This window comes from Nannospalax galili, unplaced genomic scaffold (genome assembly GCF_000622305.1).
Source record: "Nannospalax galili isolate Female #2095 unplaced genomic scaffold, S.galili_v1.0 scaffold409, whole genome shotgun sequence".
Lineage (NCBI taxonomy): Eukaryota > Metazoa > Chordata > Mammalia > Rodentia > Spalacidae > Nannospalax > Nannospalax galili.
Window position 1 is genome coordinate 2,216,935 of NW_008360308.1, and position 21,987 is coordinate 2,238,921.

General features: G+C 40.4%; 1 protein-coding gene across 1 annotated transcript in view; it reads right to left on the bottom strand.

Annotated features, from left to right (window-relative positions):
• Window positions 1-19,705, bottom strand: part of Wapl (WAPL cohesin release factor) — a 95,230-nt gene extending 75,525 nt beyond the window's left edge. Inside the window, exons 1-2 of the mRNA XM_029559291.1 lie at window positions 19,258-19,705; window positions 16,148-16,671 (exon numbers count right to left, since the gene is read on the bottom strand). Coding sequence (XP_029415151.1) covers window positions 16,148-16,649 — 502 coding nt within the window. The 5' untranslated portion in view covers window positions 16,650-16,671; window positions 19,258-19,705. The remainder of the gene's footprint in view (window positions 1-16,147; window positions 16,672-19,257) is intronic.
• Between the last annotated feature and the right edge of the window lie 2,282 nt (window positions 19,706-21,987).

Below are 21,987 nucleotides of genomic sequence, written 5' to 3' on the forward strand. Positions count from 1 at the left end.
AAAGTTATTATTTTTAAATTTTATTTACTTTTATTTATGTTTGAATGTATTGCCTGCATGTGGGCAGGTATACCCATATTGTACAATGCCCTCGGAGATCAGAGGAGGGCATCAGATTCCCTGGAACTGGAGTTACAGGTGGTTATTAGCTGCCATGTAGGTGTTAAGAACTGAACCTGTGTCCTCTATAAGAGCAGCCAGTGCTCTTAACCACTGAGCCATCTCTCCAGTCCCCAAAGTTATTATTAACAGTTGCCTTTTATTTGATTTTTAAAAGTAACCTTGCTGCAAGCATATTGTACATTTGCTTTAAGCAGAAAGAGTAATAAAAAGCTCTACATGAAAATATTCTCTTTTGGAGCTGTGTCATTAGTAAATGTAATCTATATATGATAGCACAAGTAATCCTACTGGTGAATTATTACAATATATATTTTTTTATTTTAACATACTTTATTAGCATTGCTATATTTTTTAAACTTCTAAAATATTACACAGAAGATAAAAATTTAATCAACAGAATTCTATATAAGAAAGGCTGCTCAAGCTCTTCACAATATTTTAGCACATAAAATATGCATCCTATAATCCTCTATCACTTAATTTCCCAACCAAAAAAAAATCTTAACTTGCTTTTGAAAGATAGCTAAAATTTTATTTATTATTTATATTTTATGTGTATGCACGTATTGCCTGCATGTAGGTAAGTGCACCCGTGTCATGCAATGCCTGCGGAGGTCAGAAGAGGCTGTTGGATTCCCTGGGACTGGAGTTACAGTTGTTAGCTGCCATGTGGGTGCTGGGATTCAAACCCGGGTCTTCTGCAAGAACCACCTGTGTTCTTAACCGCTAAGCCATCTCTCCAGCCCCATAAATGCATTTCTAACAAAGACAAGAGATCAGGGATTAAAGGGACTGAGTGCCATCTCTGCCCTTACTGGCTAACAACTTTCAGTAAGTCACCTTAAGAAGCTTAGCGTTCCTCCTAAAAAAAATAAAATAATAAAATATGCCTCCAAGTCAGGATAGATGAAGATTATATTTATTTCAACTTATTTATTTTTAATTTAGGTATATGAGTGTTTTGCCTGCATGTATATAAGTCCACTATACCTTTGGCAGTCAGATGAGGGTATCAGATCCCCTGGAACTCGTGTTACAACCCTGGAACTTGTGTTACAAACAGTTGTTAGTTGTCATGTGGGTACTGGGATCTGGGTCCTCTGCAAGAGCAGCCAGTGTTCTGAGCCATCTCTCCAGCCCCAAAAGACAATATTCTTAAGGAGATTTTGCAGATTGTAAAGTATCACACAAATTTTATAGTTATTAATAACTATGCCACAATATAAAACTTATCTCTAATAACCTTTTATGTACATTTATGGTATTGGAGATTGAACCTTGGTTCTTGTGTATATATGTTGGGCAGGTGCTCTACCAGTGAGCTATATCCATAGCCCTTGCAATAATTTTAGTACTACTAATTTAGAACTCTTCTTAGTAGAATCTTAAACCTGTAAATTATCAACACTCCCCTTCTATCCTATATACTAGTTTCATGCAAGGAACCCAAAACCGTATTCTAGGGTCCACTGTTGTTATACAAGCTAAAGAGGGAAATTTAAATGTATAGAATGTTTATTATGAGAGCCCTGGGATAATGAAACAATCAGTGACTGAAAATATTTTCCCATTATCCTTTGTTCTAAGCATTTTTTATACCCTTCAAGATATCCTTTTTTTTTTTTTTTTTTTTTAAAAACAATGTCCCATGCAGCCCAAGTTTGCCTTAAAGTCCTGATCCTCTTGCTTTCACCACTCAAGTGAGAAAATTATAGGTGGGCACCCCCATGCCCACATAATCTGTTTCTTTTTAAACTGAATGAGCATACTGCATAAAAAGCTCCACAGGTCAATAAAATACAAGGCTTTTTTTTCTTTCGTAATAATTTGAAACACGAAAAAAAAAAAAAAACCTATAAAAAATTTTATGAGTAGATACTTTTGGCTAAAGTCACTGGTTTTAGAGGCAGTTAATTTAGTATAGAGTCCATTTCCTACATCTTTTTTTTTAAAGTAGCATCTATTTTTAATCATAGACTCTTTTTAATCTACTGTAAATTAAATAAAGTCCTAAAACTTAACAAGGTTAAAAAAACAGCCCATGCCGGGCGTGGTGGCGCACGCCTTTGATCCCAGCACTCGGGAGGCAGAGGCAGGTGGATCTTTGTGAGTTCAAGGCCAGCCTTGTCTACATAGTGAGTTCTAGGACAGCTGGGCTACAGGGAGACCCTGTCTCAAAAAGACCAAAAAAAATTTTATTATTTTTGTTTTATGTGTAATAAATAAATAAATAAATAAATAAATAAATAAATAAATATAAAACAGCCCTGTATCATCAACAAATACTTAATATCTTTTAGTGTCTTAGCATCTATGGATTGCCTCTATAAGAAGAACACATGCTTAGCACGCAGGAGACTTTGGGTTCAATCCCCAGTCCTGTCCCCAAATAAGCCAGTAAGCAATCTTGATTAAAAGATAAGTTAAGGGCCAGCAAGATGGCTCAGTAGGTAAGGGCATTTTTTGCTAAACCTGATAACCTGAGTTTGATCTCCAGGACCTACATAGGAGAACTGACTCCCACAAGTTGTCCTCTTCTACAGGTATGCACTGTGGCATGCATGTCCACACAAACATATACACGTACAATATAAACAAATGTTTAAAATAAAGACTTAAATATGGAAAACAAAGCAGGTAGATAATTAAAAAAAAAAAACAAAACAGAATTTTGAAAAATATTTTACTCCAAAATAGAACTCCTTGTATTTAAAATTTACAATCCACATTCATTTACATAAAACATGATTTAAGTATGGCAAAATGCTGTATAAAGTTAAAAGGTGAAAAATATAACTCATATTACAGAAACAGGCGGTCATAAGCTCATTACAAGAAGACACTACTTTGAAGAGTCTAAGAACTTGTTACATGCTACGAAACTGAGCCAAGAATGTGCACAGCATATACCTTAAAGGCCAAAAACAAATAACCAGTCTGTCACTCTAGGGAGAATTGTGGTAGCTTACTGGGAAAGGGCTGAGTGGGAACACTAGCCAGTACCATTATAAACCAAGTACAAATAAAAATTTATAGACACTATATATCCTAAAGTGAAAACCATCCACAAAATAACAACCAGGTGTTTTTCTACCTTTCACCTACGTACAAAGTTTGAAGGCAGGAGGATGACATCAAGTTTGGGGATGTGGTACATACTATTAGTGGGAAATTTAGCATTATCAATTGAAATTTCAAATCTATATATCCTTTCAAAGCCACTTTTAGAGCCAACTCCTTCCACTATACTGAGACATGTGACATGAGTCTCAAAAAGTATGTACAACAATGTTCAATGTAACATTTACTTGTGACAGCAAAAGACCAGAAATAGCCAAGACTAATGTGTAGTAGATCCATACAATAGAAAAAGATGAGGCTGTTAAAAAAAAAAAAAACAAGGCCTATCTACAAATACTGATCAATATACATCCTGAAAATTATCCCGTAAATGATTTCAAAGACATACTATATACACGCACACCCTCCCATTATCTGTATGTGATTGTTTTGTTTGAGACAAGGGTCTCACTATGTAGCCCAGGCTGACCTGAACTATGTAACCTAGGCTGATCTAAAACTAGCATGCCACTACACTCAAGTAGTATGTCTGAGTTTTTAAGGATACTTACAGATATGCATGCTGGTTGGGGGGAAGGTGTGGCTGGGATTATACTTCACTGATAGAATCCATGTTCACCAAGGCCTTGGGCTCTAGCACCAAAAAAGAAATAGAGCCGGGCGTGGTGGCGTGTGCCTTTGGTCCCAGGACTTGGGAGGCGGAGGCAGGTGGATCTTTGCCAAGTTCAAGGCCAGCCTGGTCTACACAGTGAGTTCAGGTCAGCTGGGACTAGAGGGAGACCCTGTCTCAAAAAGACAAAAAATAAAATAGAAAATGTTTATGGCATCTGCTTGGATAAATAACTTTTCACTGTCAACAAAAATGTGGATATTAATCAGACGCATCTAAACAGCAGAATGAACATGGTCCAGGAGCTAGGGGTATAGCTAGTTGATAGAGTGCTGCTGATAGACCCTGGGTTCAATTTTAAATACCAAATAAAACGAAAGCATGGTGGTGCATGACTATAATCCCAGCACTCAGGAGGTGGAGGCAGGAGAATCAGAAATTACAGGTTATCTTCTGCTACAGAGGGACTTTGAAGTCATTTTACATTAGAGACTCTGTGACGGTACAACTTCTTCAATGGCTTTTTTTTTTTTTTTTTTTTTTTGGGTTCAACTTTTTTAAATGGTTTTTTTTTTTTTTTTTTTTTTTCTGGTCTTTTTGAGACAGGGTTTTCCTGTAGCCCCAGCTGACCTAGAACTCCCTATGTACTAGGGACTCACAGAGATCTGCCTGCCTCTGCCTCTCAAGTGCTAGGACTAAAGGCATGTGCCACCATGCCCAGCTTTCAAGGCATCAATTTTACACAAAGACTTGAAAAGCTGCTTTCAACTGTTAATCTAAAATATTCCAATAAAATACAAAATTACATGTAATTTTGAAGATAAAACAAAAAATTGGCCCAGCGGTACAGCGCTTGCCAAGCATGTGTGAAGCTCTATGTTTAATCCTTAGCACTGAAAAGGAGAAAAAAAGACTTAAAACTACTACTCAAAAACTGGGCCTACTGACACACCTGTAATTCTAGCACTTAGAAGACTGAGCCAAGAGGATTCCAAGTTTGAGGCCAGCCTGGGCTCACAACAATATCTTGTCTTTAAAAAGGAAAGAAGGGAAAAAAAAAAAAAAAAAAAAAAAAAGGACTACACAGCAGCAGGCCCACTACAAAGAGGAGTCCAAATTAACTCAATTTCAATTCCCTGTCACCCATCAATACAGCCCTTAGTCCACCCATAAAAAGCCCCAGCAGGACAATGGAAGCAGGTTAGAGTTGGGTTCTTTTATCTTATTTTTCCATGCCCTCAAATGATACTGTTCCTCTTAGAGTGGGCCTCTTCTGTGTAGCTCAGGTAACCTCTAATCTCTTTGAGCCAGAGTGATAATAGCTTCACTCTAACTAACCAAGGCTGGGCCCATCCCTTGTGATTTTCCTACATTCCCTCTACACCTTTGTAAATAAATAACCCCTCCTCCTATTACCTAATTTGGGCATGCCATCTGTTTCCAGCTGAGACCTAGACTGGCACAGATGCAAATGTTAAAAAATATGAGGTGAGAGATACATGTGGAGGTAAGAAAAAAAATTTTTCTTGAGGCAGGGTCTCCCTGTAGCCTCAGCCGGCCTCTATCTGAGAGACTGCCTGCCTCTGCCTCCAGAATGCTACGATTAAAGTTATGTGCCACCACACCCAGATAAGAAAATAATTTTAATGTTGCAGGTAATATGTGTGCCTGGCCAGGCATGGTGGCACACACCTTTAATCCCAGCACTCAGGAGGGGCAGAGACAGGCAGAGAGCTTTGTGAGTTGGAGACCAGCCTGGTCTAGATAGCAAGTTCCAGGCCAGTTGGGGCTATAGGGAGGCTGTCTCAAAAAAACAAAACAAAGTTAATAAAGTACTGTTATAGTAAAATCACTTGCTAAAGTCATCATGAATGATCCTCTTTTGTTTCTCTGGGTCATTCCAAAATGTAAACAGTTTGTCACCTATCTCTTTCTGTGTCTCTGTACTTCTTTCTCATCTCTTCATACAATTCATTATGGATGGCTACTACCAACTCACACAAATGCCCAAGACTCAGTAACTCTGTAGACAACTGACGAAGGCAATTATTCTGCAATCCTCCTGTCATCTCAAGTGTAGGAAACTTCAGGGTCACTGGATTACTAAATCTTCACAAGATTACATAATCTTCTGTATATTTTACAGAACTATACTTTTTCACCCTGTTATAAATGCCCCCTTTGCAGGATGCAGTAGCTTGAGGCTTGTGCCTCCATACCAGTTACCCACTAATATTCACGGTACCCATCTTCTAGCAACCTCTTAATCTCCCTCTTTATTTAAGGACTTTTCACCAGTTTTATAATCCACCCCATCCACTTCAACTTTGCTGTTACAATGAAATTTCACCATATACCAATCCTTGGACTTCCTTGTTTAACTTTCTCACATCATTAACAATCTTCTCCCACATTCTACCTCGGCCACCAGGTCTCACTTTCATCAGGAACTTGTCATGTCCTCAAATGTTTCACTTCTTTAAAAAATATTTATTATTATTTTTATCTTATGTGTATGTGTGTATTGCCTGATGTAGGTAAGTGCACCTGTGTCATGCAATGCCCACGGAGGACAGACGAGGCTGTCGGATCCCCTGGAACTTGAGTTACAGACAGTAGTTAGCTGCCATGTGGGTGCTGGGATTTGAACCTTGGGTCTTCTGCAAGAACAGCCAGTGTTTTACCTGCTGAGCCATCTCTCCAGCCCCCAAATGTTTCAGTTCTTAAATATTAAAACTAAGTAATTCTATAAACCACCCAAACTTTTGCTCTAGTACTCTGGCTCTAGAATTTTATTTTAAAAGACTCAAAGTACTGGCTCTCTTCTCTCCTTTCTATAACCTCTAGACAAGTTTGTTTGTGACAGGATTTCATGCAATCCAGGCTGGCCTCCAACTAGCTATGCAGCCATGGCTAGCCTATAACTGATGATTCTCCTGCCTCTACCTCCCAAGTATTGGGATTACAGGCTTGAGCTACCATGTCTGCCTCTTAAACAGTTTAGATTCCACAGTCCATCATCTTAACTGGCGCAATATCCTAAATTTCCTTGCTTCTCTAATTCTTCATTTCCAACGCTGGCCGTGACAGTGTGCCAATCCAGGATAATTCCAATTATCCAATCCAATATTCTGTCTTCTGTATGGGTTCTAGATAGTGAGGCCCAATAAAGGGCAGGGGCACTTAACCCAATGGGTAGATTAGTGACCATGAGATTTTAGTGATATTAATTTCAGCTGGTCTTATTTAATATTCAGAAATTATACTTCTCTCTAGACAACCTTACTCTTCTACTTCAGGTAACATGTTTGAATCCTGTCCCATTCCCTCAGGTCCCCAAGTTAACCTGCCTTTCTTTCTCCCTTTCAGAAATAATTTCCTTTGTTACCTTATGAAAAACAAAGTTTTGGCCACAATAACCTTATTTTCCAACTTCTAAGCACATCCTTTCATCCATATTTCCTTCTGCTTAGGAAATACAGAATCCTTTCTCCCAAGGCCACTCTCCTCATGCTTTAAATTCCATGCCTCAAAATATTCCCATGCATTAAAACTTTCCACAACAACTCCTCATAACCCCTGAGCTGTCCTGTTTCTTTTCTCCTTAAAAGACCTTTAGCAAAACATGTATACTTGTATGCATGATATTTTCTCAATCCTCAGACCATTCCAACCTAACTGCAAAAATCCTCATTTCAGTTGACTTTTGTAATAGCAATCCAATTTGATTCCATTGATCCTTTCCTGAAACACTGTTCTGGCTTCAGGTAACACTTTATCTGACAGATTCCCCTTCAGTAGCTCTAGCAGTTTCTATGTAACCTTCTTTCCTGGTTTCCTCCTCTTGCCCCACTCTAACTTTTAGGAAATTCTTCACAGCTTAATTCCAATCCTAGGTTCTCCTTAATGACTGTATAATTCTACATTTTCAAATGTTTATATACTTACTCTTACATTTATCATCTCTAATCAAGGCTCCTTGTGTAAGCTCCATATCTCCCTCTGCCGATATACCGAAACCAAAATAATGAACTTTCCCCATAAAATGTCTCCTGTCTCAGTAAATGACAGCATTTGTACTGTCTGCTCACTTGCTTTTATGTTCCACAATTGTAAAGTATGCTTGATGTGTCCCTTCCTTATTGCTCATGTTTCTAAGCTCTGCCACTGTCATCCTTTCTCAGTGCACTAAAAGGTCTCAGGTTAAGTGTCAGCCATGCCTACACATCTCTGCTCCCAGATGATGCATCATCAAATATTTTTCCATAAATTTCAGTACATTTGTCATTCTTTATATGTTCATTGGAATGTAAAAAAAGCTAAGAAATGAGTTCCTCTTGTTCATGAACACAGAGCCAACACTCAGCATATACAAGACATGAAAATAATAGTTGGCTGGTTCTGAGAAAGGCATCATATAGAGCTTCTATGAATAAATACATCTGCTTCTACATTACAAGGTCTGGAAAAGCTGAGAACCACTTCATAAAGGCAAAGGGGTGGGTCAAAAAAAATTATAAATTATCCATCTCTTATGTTATAAGGTACAGAATACATGGGGGGGGAAATGTCCTGTAAAGTATTATAAAAATATGTTCTCATGTTGAAAGCAATCACTCATCATGACCAGCACAAGTAAACATCACTACTCCTGGGAAGCAGAGACTATACTTACAGGAGTAGAGTACGTTCAAGTTTTCAGGTATTACCATGTGGCTAGTATTCAACCTGAATCTGAGGACAAACTTCTGAGTAGTCTCTTGTACTCTTGTTAATACTTGAATTTTGAGAATGATATTCCTTTCCTTAGAAAAAATTTTTAGGAAATATAAAAACTGAGACGATGGCACATGCTTGTAATCCTTGTACTTGGAAGGTGGAAGCAGGAAGCTCCATTTCAGCTATATTATGAAATTTGAGGCCAGTCTGTGCTATAGTCTCAAAAAGAGAGAGAGAAAGAGTTCAAGATATACTTAAAAATAAATGAGGGCTGAGGATGTGGCAGCCACCTGCCTAGGATATATAAGGTCCTAGGTTCAATCCCTAGTCCTGCAAAAGCAAACTATAAAAACAGCACTTAAAATTTCAGTGTCCAGAATTTGAATATCCATTTTTATATAGGACAAAATTAGAAAGACATATATTATCTACACAAATAATAACAGCTTAGCCAGACATGGTGGCACACACCTTTAGTTCTAGCACTCAGCAGAGGCAGGCAGATCTATGTGAGATCGAGGCCAGCCTGGTCTATATAGCAAGTTCTAGGCCAGTTGGGGCTACAGGGAGACTTTGCCTCACTCAAAAAGACAAATACTAGTAATAATAATAATAACAATAACTTTATTAAGTAAATGTTAAAAAGTTTGGCCGTTTTCTTGTCAAAAGGAAATTTAAATGGACAAAAGGGAATCTAATTTATTTCAACATGAAAATAAAACATCTTATGACAGTTGTTTTAACTGTATAATTATATATTATGTATTATAAAATTAAGGTGATATAATGGGAATTAAGTCAGCTTTATAAGGCTGTGATTATAAGGCTCAACACAAAGTAGGAACTGAAAAAGTAATAGATCTCTTACCCACCTTCCTTAAAACAAGTTTACTTGAGGTATGACAAATACATTTTATATAAAAACAATCATGCCAGGCATGGTGGTGCACAGCTTTAATCCCAGCCCTTGGGAGACAGAGGTCAGCCTGGTCTACATAGCAAGTTCCAGGCCAGCTGGGGCTACAGGGGGACCTCATCTCAAAAAAGGCAAGTAACTCTTCCTGACATTATACTTTCAGGATTTTCTAATAATCCTCACTAATAATCTATACTTGAATGAGTAGATGACAGTAGCCTCCCAAATCACATGATACTAGCCCACTTTAAACTTTCAGGCATACAACTGTTCATTTCCCTTTCTGAAAATCACCTTCAGTTCTAAAAATCAAAGCTCTTAATGTCCCTGATAATACCCCCCATCAAGCCTGCTCACTCAGTACAGCTTTAAGCAAATGGAAAAAATTTATTGGCTACAAAACCCAGTCATGTAAATTAAGAGCCTATGCTATAGTTGTCTAGGTATTTGGCAGGATATGTAGACTGAATCCCAGCTGGCTGGCAAGGAGAGTATGCCAAGCAGAAGTATAAGTCTTTGCACACTTTTTTCAAGAGTCCAGACTAACAAAGAAAGAAAATGGAAGTAGCCTCATATAAAAGGCAAAAGCAGCCTTAAACTGTTTAAAATAATAATAAAAAAAAAAAACATAAAAAACCCTAATGCACACAATCCTGGATTCCACATTTTAAAGAATGCTGGACAAGGCCTGGGGATGTAGCTCAGCTGGCAGAGTGCTTGCCTGGCACGCATCAAGCCCCGGGTTCCATCTTCAATGCCAAATAAATGGGGTATGTTGACACCAATCCCTGCACTCAGGAAGTAGAGGCGGACAGATCAGAAGTTCAAGATCATCCTTGCTCACACAATGAATTCTCAGGTAGCCTAGGATATTTGAAATGCTATCTCAACAAAATAAAACCCCATAGGGCCAGTAAAGTGGGTAAGCAGGTAAAAGCATGTGCCAAGCAAGCCTGACCATTTTCTGGAACCCACAGTGGAGAGATTATCAACTCCCAGAAGTTGTCCTTTGGTCTCCATACATGTGCCACGTACACACACACATACATACACACACACACATATTAACTAAAGGGAGGAAAAAAAAGATTTATGGGGCAGGCCAGGAATAATGCACACATCTTTAATCCCAACACTCAGGAGGCAGAGATAGGCATTACCTGTAAGTTTGAAGCCAACCTAGTCTACATAGAGTCCAAGCCAGACAGCCAAGGGCTATAAAAAGTGAGACCTTCTTCACAACTAATTATAATAATCTTTGTTAAAAGATTAAGATGCTGCAGGACTGGAGAGATGGCTCAGCGGTTAAGAACTATGTTCTTACAGAAGACCTGGGTTCGAATCTCAGCACCCACATGGCAGTTCTCCTTAACTCCAGTTCCAGGGGATCTGACAGCCTCTTCTGTCCTCTGCAGGCATTGCATGACATGGGTGCACTTACCTATATGCAGGCAATACACACATACACATAAAATAAAAACAATAAATAAGATTAAATTAAATTAAAAAAGATTAAGAAGCTAAAGAGATGGTTCAGCAGTTAAGACTATACTATTCTTCAGAGGACCTGAATTTGGTTCCCAGCACCATCAGGCAGCTCACAAATGCCTCCTGTAACTCTTTCCTGTGCTCCTAGAGATCCAATGCTTCTGGCCTCGAGAGCATCAGCATTCGTATGCATATGCCAACAGAGATACACACACATATAATTAAAAATAAATTTTTAAATGAGATTAAGTGAAATGTTTTTAAAAATAGAACCCTTACAGATATCCTGAAAGATGAACTCTAGGGGCTGGAGAGATGGCTCCAAGGTTAAGAGCACCGGCTGCTCTTGCAGAGGACCAGGCTGGCTCCCAGCACACACATGGTGGCTACAACCGTCCATAACTCCAGTTCCAGGGGATCCATACATGCAGGCAACACACTCATTCACACACACAAAAAAAATTTTTTTTAAAAGATAAATTCTAGTTATTGATAAAAATAATTTTAAGTGATAAACCTTGGCTAGTTTAAAACAACAAATGCAAATCAGAATGTCTTATTTTAAAATTAGTTAAGATACAGAAAAGCTGGCAGATAAAAACAGAAGTCCTGAATTCACTTGAAAACAAATGGGGAAATCCATGATGGGAGGTGAGGAGAGACGTACAAGGAACAGATGACACAAAACTTGCCATCTACTGGGCTAAAGATGTGTTTCATGGTTTTGTGACAGATCACTGCCTAGCATACATAAAATCCTGGGTTCAATCCTCACTACCATAAAGGAAAAAATGATGACCTGCCACACACCAACTACTGAGTTCCCCACTCTTCTATTTCTGTGTGTCTGAAAATTTTATGAAGTTTTGTGTTTAATGTTTCAGTTAATGGTCAGGACATTTTTAACAACTCAAATTCTCCCTGGAGTTCTCAGGCATAGTCTACAATCTTGCTGTTGATTCCCTTACCCACCAAGCATCTGCTTACAAAACAGCAACCATCTGCGTTTTGGAGGGTTTTTTGAAAAACATTCTTTATTACATTTATTTATTTTTGTGTACAAGTGTGTGTATATATCTAGACACACACTTGCCACGGTGAACATATACAGGTCAAAAGATACTTTTTGGCAATTGATTCTCTTCTTCCACTATGTGGGCCATAAGGACAGATATTTGGATTTTACCCACTGAATCATCTTGCCAGCCTTAAAATTCTCTTTTATCATGACCTCATCCTGAAGTTCCTCTTCAAATTTCAGAAGTACTAATTATCAAAAAGTATCTAAAACACAGAATTGGAGATGGAGAGATGGCTCAGTGGTTAAGAGCACAGACTGTTCTTGCAGAGAACCCAGGTTCATTCCCAGCACCCATATGGCAGCTAACAACCATCCATAACTCCAGTTCCAGGGGATCTGATGCCTTCTTCTGACCTTGCAGGCATTGTACAACATTGGTGCACATACATAAATGCAAGAAATACACTCGTACACATAAAATAAAAATAATAAATAAGGGGCTGGAGAGATGGCTCAGCGGTTAAGAGCACTGGTTGTTCTTGCAGATGATCCGGGTTCGAATCCCAGCACCCCCATGGCAGCTAACAACTGTCCATAACTACAAGATCTGACAGCCTCTTCTGACCTCTGCGGGCACTGCATGACACAGGTGTACTTACCTACATGTAGGCAATACACGCATACACATAAAACAAAAATAATAAAATTTAAATAATAATAATAAAATATTAAAAGAAAAAAAAAAAAGAATTGTGGGGCTGGAGAGGTGGCTCAGAGGTTAAGAGTGCTTGCTACTCTTGCGGAGGACCCAGGTTCCATTCCCAGCACCGACATGGCAGCTAACAACTGTCCATAACTTCAGTTCCAGGGGAATATGACACCCCCTTTGCCCTCCTTGGGCGGTGCACACATGTTGTATGCCTACATACATGCAGACAAAACACTCAAATAAAACAAAGAATTTTAATACCATTAAAAAAAAAAATCACAAGACCAAAAAAAAAAAAAAAAAGGCAAAACAAAACAAAAATAGCTGGGCACGGTGGCACACACCTTTAATCCCAGCACTCGGGAGGCAGAGGCAGGTGGATATTTGTGAGTTGGAGACCAGCCTAGTCTACATAGTGAGTTCCAGGACAGCTGGGGCTACAGGGAGACCCTGACTCAAAAAGACAAAAAAAAAGGAGAAAAAAAAAATTTCACATTAATTCTCTACAGAGGAAGAAATGTACTTAACTGTACTATCAGGGTCACGCCTTTGATCCTAGCACTCTGGAGGCAGAGGCAGGGGGATCTCTGAGTGATCAAGGCCAATCTGGTCTACATAGTTCCAGGTCAGCTGGGGCCATAGGGAAACCCTGTCTCAAAAAGACCAAAAAACAAAACAAAACAAAGTAGTATCAGGAAAAATACTATAGTTCTAAACTTTTTTTTTTTTTTTGGTCTTTTTGAGACAGGGTTTCCCTATGGTCCCAGCTGTCCTGGAACTTGCTATGTAGACCAGGCTGGTCTCCAACTCACAAATATCCACCTGCCTCTGCCTCCCAAGTGCTGTGATTAAAGGCATGTGCCACCATGCCCGGCTAGTTCTAAACTTTTATAAGTGTTTCCATTGCTGTGAAGTAATTCCACAGCAAAAAATAGCATTGACTAAGCAGAGGTATTCCACTGAATATAACCTGCATATTTTAAACAAGTTGTTGATAAAATTTTTAATAGGTTCTTTTTGAGAGAGGGTCTCCTTGTAGCCCCAGCTGGCCTGGAACTTGCTAACACAGACCAGGATGGCCTAGATCTCAGAGATCTGCCTGCCTCTGCCTCCCAAGTATAGTGGATTCATGGTGTATACCACCACACCCAGCTCTAACAGGTTCTTAAATAAAATGCTTGAGCATGACTTGCAAAAGCCTGCAAGAGTCTAGCTAGGGGAGTCAAAAACTATCATTCTCTGAAGGATCTGTATTGTTTTTTGGAAGGGTCTTGATACATAGCCCAGGAGGCCTTAGTGTATAATCATCCTGCCTTAGCAAATACTGTTCTTGCAAAGGACCTGCATTCTATTCCTAACATCCATGCTGAGTAGCTTACCACCAACCACCTGTAACTCCACCTCCAGGCGATCTGAGGCCTCTGGCCTCCATGAACCCCTATACTCAACAGTACATATAACCACCACACACACACCCACATAGCTAAAATAATAAAATAAAGCTTTAAAAGAATTCATAGTGCTGTACTATTCCCTTCCCATTAAGTGTGCCTTTATGAAGGAGGGAGACAAGCTGTTCTTCTCTAAACATTAATCTTTATTTTGCGTACTATTTTCTCCTCACAAACTCGTTATACCTGAGTCTGAATTCATGTTCAATCCACAATACCAGCATCAGACTGAGAAGTCATTATCTCATTCTACAGAAAATTGTGTTTTCAGTTTCTACCAACTTCCAACAGCAATTTGGACATTCCATCATAAAAGTTCCACTGGCAATTGCCTCCTACCAATGTTCCTGCCCCCTTTATCTAAACTGTCATCTGATTTTTTCACAACCAGGGCCCCTTCCTGCCCACGGTGCCCCATATTCCAAGCCAGTACCCATGGTCTTCCATGACTTTAACCACTCGCCCTCTGACACTATATTCTTCCTTCTCTAAAATACATGCCTCACTGTGCAGATTAACTATCTGGGATTAACAGGAAATGGCAATAAAATACAAGTCAAAGCAAACGGCTGCAGCCCAGGAATGGACAAACAGTAGGCTCTCAATCACATGCTGAAAATCAGTAAATCAATCTCATTCCTCTGATCATCTAGCCTCTTTAAGCTTCATCTATAAAGTGAGGAAAGAATAAAAATTCATTTTAGCTTAAAAATTCTAGTATCATGATCAATTTAAGGAGCTGACCTTGAAAGTTTTAAGTTTTGTTTTTCTTGTTTAAATAAAAATTTAATCTAAGTTTACATTAAGAACAATGCTTTAGGAGAAATGTGAGCAAAGCAGTACCAACAGCCAGAAACTCCAGGGAGTGGCAGGAACAGCTGGCTCACCCTCTCATCCCAGGGTGAGAAAAAGTGAAAAATACTCAAGTGTTTTCAGTAAAACTAAGCAAGCCACACCCCATCACTGTTTGATGTCCCTTACATTAAGTCTCCAAAGGACAAATTCCTTGTAGGATTTCAGTTCTAAAAAAGTTTTCTCTTCACTTTCTTTCAAAATATGAGCTCTACACTGCTATCACTAAACTTTGCCAAGAAGCAGAAAAGTGAGGCCAACTTTTAGCTACTTAGCTATCCTTGACCTATTGCTGACAGAGTTGTTTGCACTCTTCCACCCACATCCAAACTTTCTCCAAATCATCTACTGTTTGCTCTTTTTGCTAGCTCGCCCTATGTCATTCATTGTAAGCCCCAACCTCTTACAGAAGGTGAATTAAGAGTATGCCTGACATAACATTGGCACAAAGACCAGCTGTGGTGGCATACATTTTTAATCCCAACATCAGGAGGCAGAGGCAGGTGAATCTCTCTGTGAGTTGAGGCCAGCCTGGTTGATACAGCTAGTTCTAGGTTAGCTAGTGCTATATAGTGAGACCCTGTCTCAAAACAAACAAACAAATATTGGCCTAATGACTTCAAACTAATCATGATTTATAAAGCTCAATTCTTCAATGTCTCTACTCAACACTTCCTAAACTACTTTTAGAGAAAATTCTAATCCCCATTATAATCTCATCATTATCAGTAGTCAACCAATCTACAGTAACAGAAATGAGAGAGTATGCAATCTTAACACAACAGACACATTTCTTATTGGAACTGGAGTTAGGGATTTATGAAAGACTGTCCCCAAAATAGTGTCTCTAAAAAGTTGTTCTAATTAAAATTTCAACCTGATTTCTTTAAAGTTCTTAAATCTTTTAAAACTATCAATAGTCCCCATTAATCATAAATGCAGAAAAAAACCAACAGACTTTTCAAGGGGCCAGTTGCTATGCCTTGCAGTGCAAGCCTAGCAGTCCTAGTTTGAGGTCTGGAACCATATAAAGGTGGAAGCAGAGAACCAACTCCACAAAGTTGTTCTCTGATCTGTGTGCAACACACACATACACACACACATACACACACACACACACATTTAAATAAATGGTTTGAGGAAAGCTCTCTTGCTTATAAAGAAAATAAAAACTTACCTGAAGTCATTAATTTAGCACAACTACTTTTGCTGGCATCACCTTCTTGGATTCTGTTTGTGCTCTTTTCTTTCCCAGGCAAAGTATCCTCCTCCAAAGGCAAGCATCTATCAGAAACAACAGTGTCTTCTCCCACCACATGGCTAGTTTTGCTATTAGCTTCAAGTACAGAAGTGACCTCTTCCAGCTGAGTAGCTTCACTGGATTCTGAGTAAGAGGAACCCTTACCCTGGGCTAGATTCTTTGAAGAAACAGGTAGGGAATCATCATCACTATCAAAACCAAACGGATCTCCAGTTTCTTCTTCTTCTACTTTAGGTTTCTTCGGAATTTCTTGGATATCTGGTTTGAAATTGGGCCTCTTCTGTCCTAATTTAGCCATAAATGTTGTCTCTCCCCATTTTGTACTAAGGGTAGTCCGTTTGTTGGAAAAAACTTCATCAAATTTTGAACTGCCATTGCCTCCTTTCCTACTATAAGTTTTTCCAAACCTAGATGTCATTTTGACACCTGTTTCATATTCCCTGTGGGAAAAATTAAGAAATATAATCACTGGACATTTAACAAGTTTTAAACATTAAGAAAATATAATCACTGGACATTTAACAAGTTTTAAACATTGTATATAAAAATAGATCTTAGGAGACCTTGAATAATTTTTCAACATTCAGCATATAAACCTTTAAAAATGGCTTAAATAAATAAGGTATAAGACTCATTTCCCATCCTATGCTTCCATACATCAGGTTTCTTCTAACCAATGAATACATATTCACATACAACTACACAATTTACAAAGTAAAAAACCTTAGTGACCAACTTGTAGTACAAGACCTACAAAACAAAATTAAAACATTTTTTCAGGTTCAAATGAACCAACATAACTATTCTCGTACACATTCGTACCTGAAAAATAATCTAAATAGGGTAATTACCCAAATATAAAATCTTAACCACAAAATGTTAATTTTTTCAGGATCTCAGAAATATCAACAAGGTGACTAAATTTAGTTCTTTCAAATTTTACATCTCTTATCATCTAAGGATAAAAGGTCAGAAAATTGTGTAACTTTCTCATATATTACAACCTGCAGGTTCTAGCTCAGCCATAAAGATTCCACCTTTTGGTCTAATGTAATTTGGGCTGACTTGAAGAATATTCCTTCCATGATCCTCTCCCTCCCTGCAAGAAATCACTCCTGTTCTAGCTTTCTTGTCCCTGAAGTACTGTGCTCATTTACTGAGTGACAAATCTTGGGAGTTGGAGAATGCCGTATCACAGTGCCACATAATTTACTTTTATAAAAACACAAACACCTAACCTTTTTTTCCTCTTCAATTAAAAACACATCAATTTACCTGATTTATCTAAAAATACACTAGAAAAAAATTTTTCCCAGGGAACTGAATCCAAAAAAGCAAACATTTTAAGAAACAAATTACAGTATTTTTACAGCACAATCAATCTGCATCTGTATCTTAACATGCTAACCTTCTATATTTAAATATCAATCTATCAATTCTGATTAGAAAAAAAAGTGAGTAATTGCTTAGGAGCTTGAAAAATCATTACTCTGAAACAAAAAAATAGGAATATTTAATTTATCCTTTTAAATGTTATCTACACTTATAAGTTTGTTCTTTAAGTTCTTAGAACTTAATGAATCATTGTCCAATTTACTTCAACAAATAATCAGGATTCACCCCCACCCCCAGTGTTTGATAGGAAACCAATTCTAATTTGACAAAATTAATAATTTAGCTATAAAACACATCTGTGCTGAGAAAACAGCTTTCCTGAGAGAAACATTCTCCTACTGTAGATTTGAACACTAACAAATTTTATTGTCTTTCTTGTTAAGTATAGCCCATTAAACATAACTAAGTATACTGGGCAGCTAACAAAAAGAAAGTCATTTCTTCAAGCTGTGATCTGCAGACCTACATTTCTATATCCACCAACAAGGCTGGAATGCTGTGGATACCCATACGTGGTAATCATCTAAAAATGCTGACTAAAGGCCAAACCAAAAATCTAGACTTACTCTCCTTTGGGCACACATCTGAAAAACTCACCATAAAAATGGTCTTAAAACCACAGAGCATTCACTGTCGAAAGATTAAAGTCTGTTGGTGAATATTCGATACTGAATTAAGTGATAAGACGACTGTCAGACCCTGTCTCACAAAAGTGTACTCAAGTACTGATGACATAAAAAGTGATTTTTGAACATTAAAAAAGGGACAGTGTGCAGAGGAGATAAATGTGGTTATTAACTGCTGAGCCCAAGTGATTTGAGTACATGAGTCCTAACGTACGGGTAAAAAAACAAAACCAGGCAGACTACTATGATGCCACTGAACGTGGGCACACGTATATTTGACATTACACTTTAAGTACATTTCAAGCACATTGGATATCCTGCTCGGGCTTCAAACTTCACAAACAGTCCTAACTAAAAAGAAAAAAACGATTGACAACTAAGTGTTCCTTGGTCTTTTAGGCCTTTGCCTCAGCCCAAAGCCGGGTCAACTTTTGAGGGAAGTGCATAGGGATTTAAACGAGGGAAAGAGAGGGGGAGGGGAAAAAAAGACTTCACACAAGGTGCATAAAAATCCTAGCCTCTTCCAGGTCCCCCAAGAGTTTTAGGGGTTCCAATTAAGACAGCAAAGTGGAAGGGACACATAGACCCAGGTAGAAATGAGGGAGGCCGCAGCAGACACCCCTCGGGCTGGACGCTCACTTAACTTTTCTCCTCCCCACCCCCACCGCCCAGAAACGGGATGTCGTTTCGGACGTCTCGGAAGCCTCGGCCACCGAATCCCCGGAGCCAGGCCTCGGTGGCTGCCAAAGGAAGACGTAACGACGGGGAAAAGTCGGGACTGAAATCCAACCCGGAGCGAGTTTGGAGCGAGAAGTCAGTCAGCTAGCTACCCGGAAAAGAACTCAAAAGACGGAAAATAAAAGAGGAGGGGAAAGGAGTACTTCAGGTCCTTCCGTACCCAACTTCCTCGGAAGCCAGGTGAGCAGCGACACTTCCATCGCCCCTGCCTCCTCCACCCGCCCCAGCTCGTTCCGGGCCTAGGCAGCCGCCCGAGACCTCACTTACCCTCGGCGCCTGGCGGGTGCTTTGGCCTCGGGCCGCCTCCGCCTCTCCTGCTCCCAATAGCCCACGGGCAGGCACGGGACCCCCGCGCGGGAGAACAGTGCCAACCGGTGCGCCCAGAGAGGCGAGAGGCTTCGCCGCCGTCACAACCCGCGACTCCGCTTCGGTAAATAGGAAGCCCGGTCGAAGGAGGGGGGGGGAGGAGCGGCGGCCCCGCAACTTCCCTCCCCACCGCAGGCGCAGCCGGCCGGGCCGGGCCTAGGCCTCCCTGGCGGCTGCTGCCGGCGCCGAGCCTGTTACGTTCCCCCGCTGGGCCGCCGCCGCCTCCTGCGCCGCCGCCTCCGCCGGTGAATGGTCAGCGCTGGAGTTTGAACAGGGCCCTGAACCATCTCAACGCCATTTGCGTTCCCGGCCCCCACCTCCTTCCTCCAACAGCCGCTCGCTCCGTCACTCCGCTTCCCACAGGCCCCGCGCGGCTATCCTACCCCGCAGCCAATCGCACGGCCGCTTACTCAAACCGCCGCGCAGGCGCCGCGCCCCGCACGCGCCGGCTACCGCCATTGGTCCGGCCGCGAGGCCCGACGGGAGTTGTAGTTCCCGTCCGCGAGGTCCCGGTGCCGAAAGCCGGGCTAATGAGAGGACTGTGGTTTGAGCGCTTGCCTGCGGGCCTGCTGGACCGCAGCGGCTCAGGAATCAGTTCCAGTTCCCCGCCACGCGGGAAGACACAGGTGCGGCGCGGAACGGCGGGGGGCGGGGGGCGCAGTGCAGGCAGCTGTGTCAATCGTTTCCCCTCCAGGGACCCTCTGGTGTCTGGGGACGGTGGGTTGTGCAGCTGCACCGAGCCTGCCCAGCCGCCTCCGGAACAAGAAGGCTGGGAGCTTGGAGCGGCTTTCCAACAGGTCTGACAGTGCCCGGCCAGGCTAGGCTCAGGTAACGACGACCGGAATCAGGAGGCGACGGGTGCCCGGCGTATAACGACTGCTAGCCGCATCCGCTCGGCGCTTCTTCTGCTCGCTCTTCGAAGTCTCCACTCCTCGCCGTCTGCCCCCTACCTTTTAGTAGTGACCCCCAGAGTATTGGATGTTACTAAGGAATTATCGTCATCTTTATTGGATGTGCTGACGGCAATGCGGCTTTAAATAAAAAGGCATGCTGAAGTGTTGACAGGTAAACTGTTCCGGTGTGTTGATTTTACTTTAGAATACGTCTATGAAAACTGGAAAAGAGGGGAATAAATAAGCTATGAGGATCTTCTTCATTGTTGGCGCTGAAGGATGCGCACACGTACCCTCATATGCCAGTCTGTAATCTGAAATTGTTCATAATAAAGTTTTTAAAAATAAACTAGTGGTTGCCTCTGGTCAGGACAGGAAGGTAGTGGATGACAGAAGGAAGAAGTATTTTTAATCTTTCGCTCTACAGAGACCTTTTTTTTCCATGTCAGTGTATTACCTAATTGAGAAATTTGGAAAGTTTTTTTTTTTTATTTTATTTTGAAGGCTTCAGTGGGAAAACATCTTTCTAAAGACTAACACAGTTTTCCCTAGGAGAAGCGCATGATTCATCAGACTCCCAACAGCCTTGATGTTTGGTAGGCAGTTAATGGAGACCCACCAGGGAAATTAGAAAACCACTGATTGCTTTCAGTGAAAAGACCACCTCTCCTTCCACAAAGGGATGATTTCCTTTCAGTGTACTCTTAAGTTTCAAGCTCCTGCCATTATAGTCTGGAAAGTCATACTAAAGAAACAGAAAAGTTCAGACTGGACAGTTATGTAAGTGGTAGAGTGCTTCTCCAGGATGCCTTTGATAGGTCCCTAGCACTCTCTGCCCCCCTCCAAAATAAACAGAAACTGTGAAGCGCTTCCCAATAGGAATTTATTGTACTTGAATTGTTTTACTTTTGCATAGAAGGTTGCATAATTTATATTCTGACATTGACAATTTCCTAATACTATGCACTTTCCAAAATAAGCTGAATCTTCCTCGATTTGTGTGAAGGAAAGCCTTAATAGGTCTTTCACTGTGAGTGGTATGCACATGACTGTTTTATTTGGGTTGTTTTTGTCTTGATTTTTTTTTTCATTTTATATGTATGAGTGTATTGCCTGCATGTATGTGAGTGCACCCGTGTTGCACAATGCCACAGAGGTCAGAAAAGGGTGTCAGATTCCCCTGGAACTGGAGTTAAGGATGGTTTGTAACCAGCATGTGGGTGCTGGGAATCGAACCTGGGTCCTCTGCAAGAGCAGTCAGTGCTCTTAACCGCTGAGCCATCTCTCCAGCCCCTTGTCTTGATTTTTAAAAAAATCAGCAGCTTGGGATCTTGTTTTATCATTTGTTTGAAGATCACTGACAGAGTTGCAGGCGCACTTAGTGTAATTATTTAAATGACATGGTGGTAGGCGCTAATTAAAGGGTAGTTATCATCAGAGGCAAAAGGTAAGATCAAAAAGCCAGAAAGAGGTAGAGCTGTGAAAGAGATCTTCGTGTAGGAGGGTTACTGTGGATGGGCCTTCAAATACCTAGGAAAGTATTCGTCTGGCCTAGCCTTGCTGGTGGTGTTAGGCACTTAGCAGGCTTTGAGGGAAAATGAAGCTAAAATGGAAAGGTTAATTGTTGAAAGAAATAGTCTGTTGAGAGTTTGTGTATATGTCCTTGTGTTAAGTGGTAGCACTTAGTTATGTTAAATTCCTGCTTCTGAAATAACATTCAGCATCTAGGTATATCCCA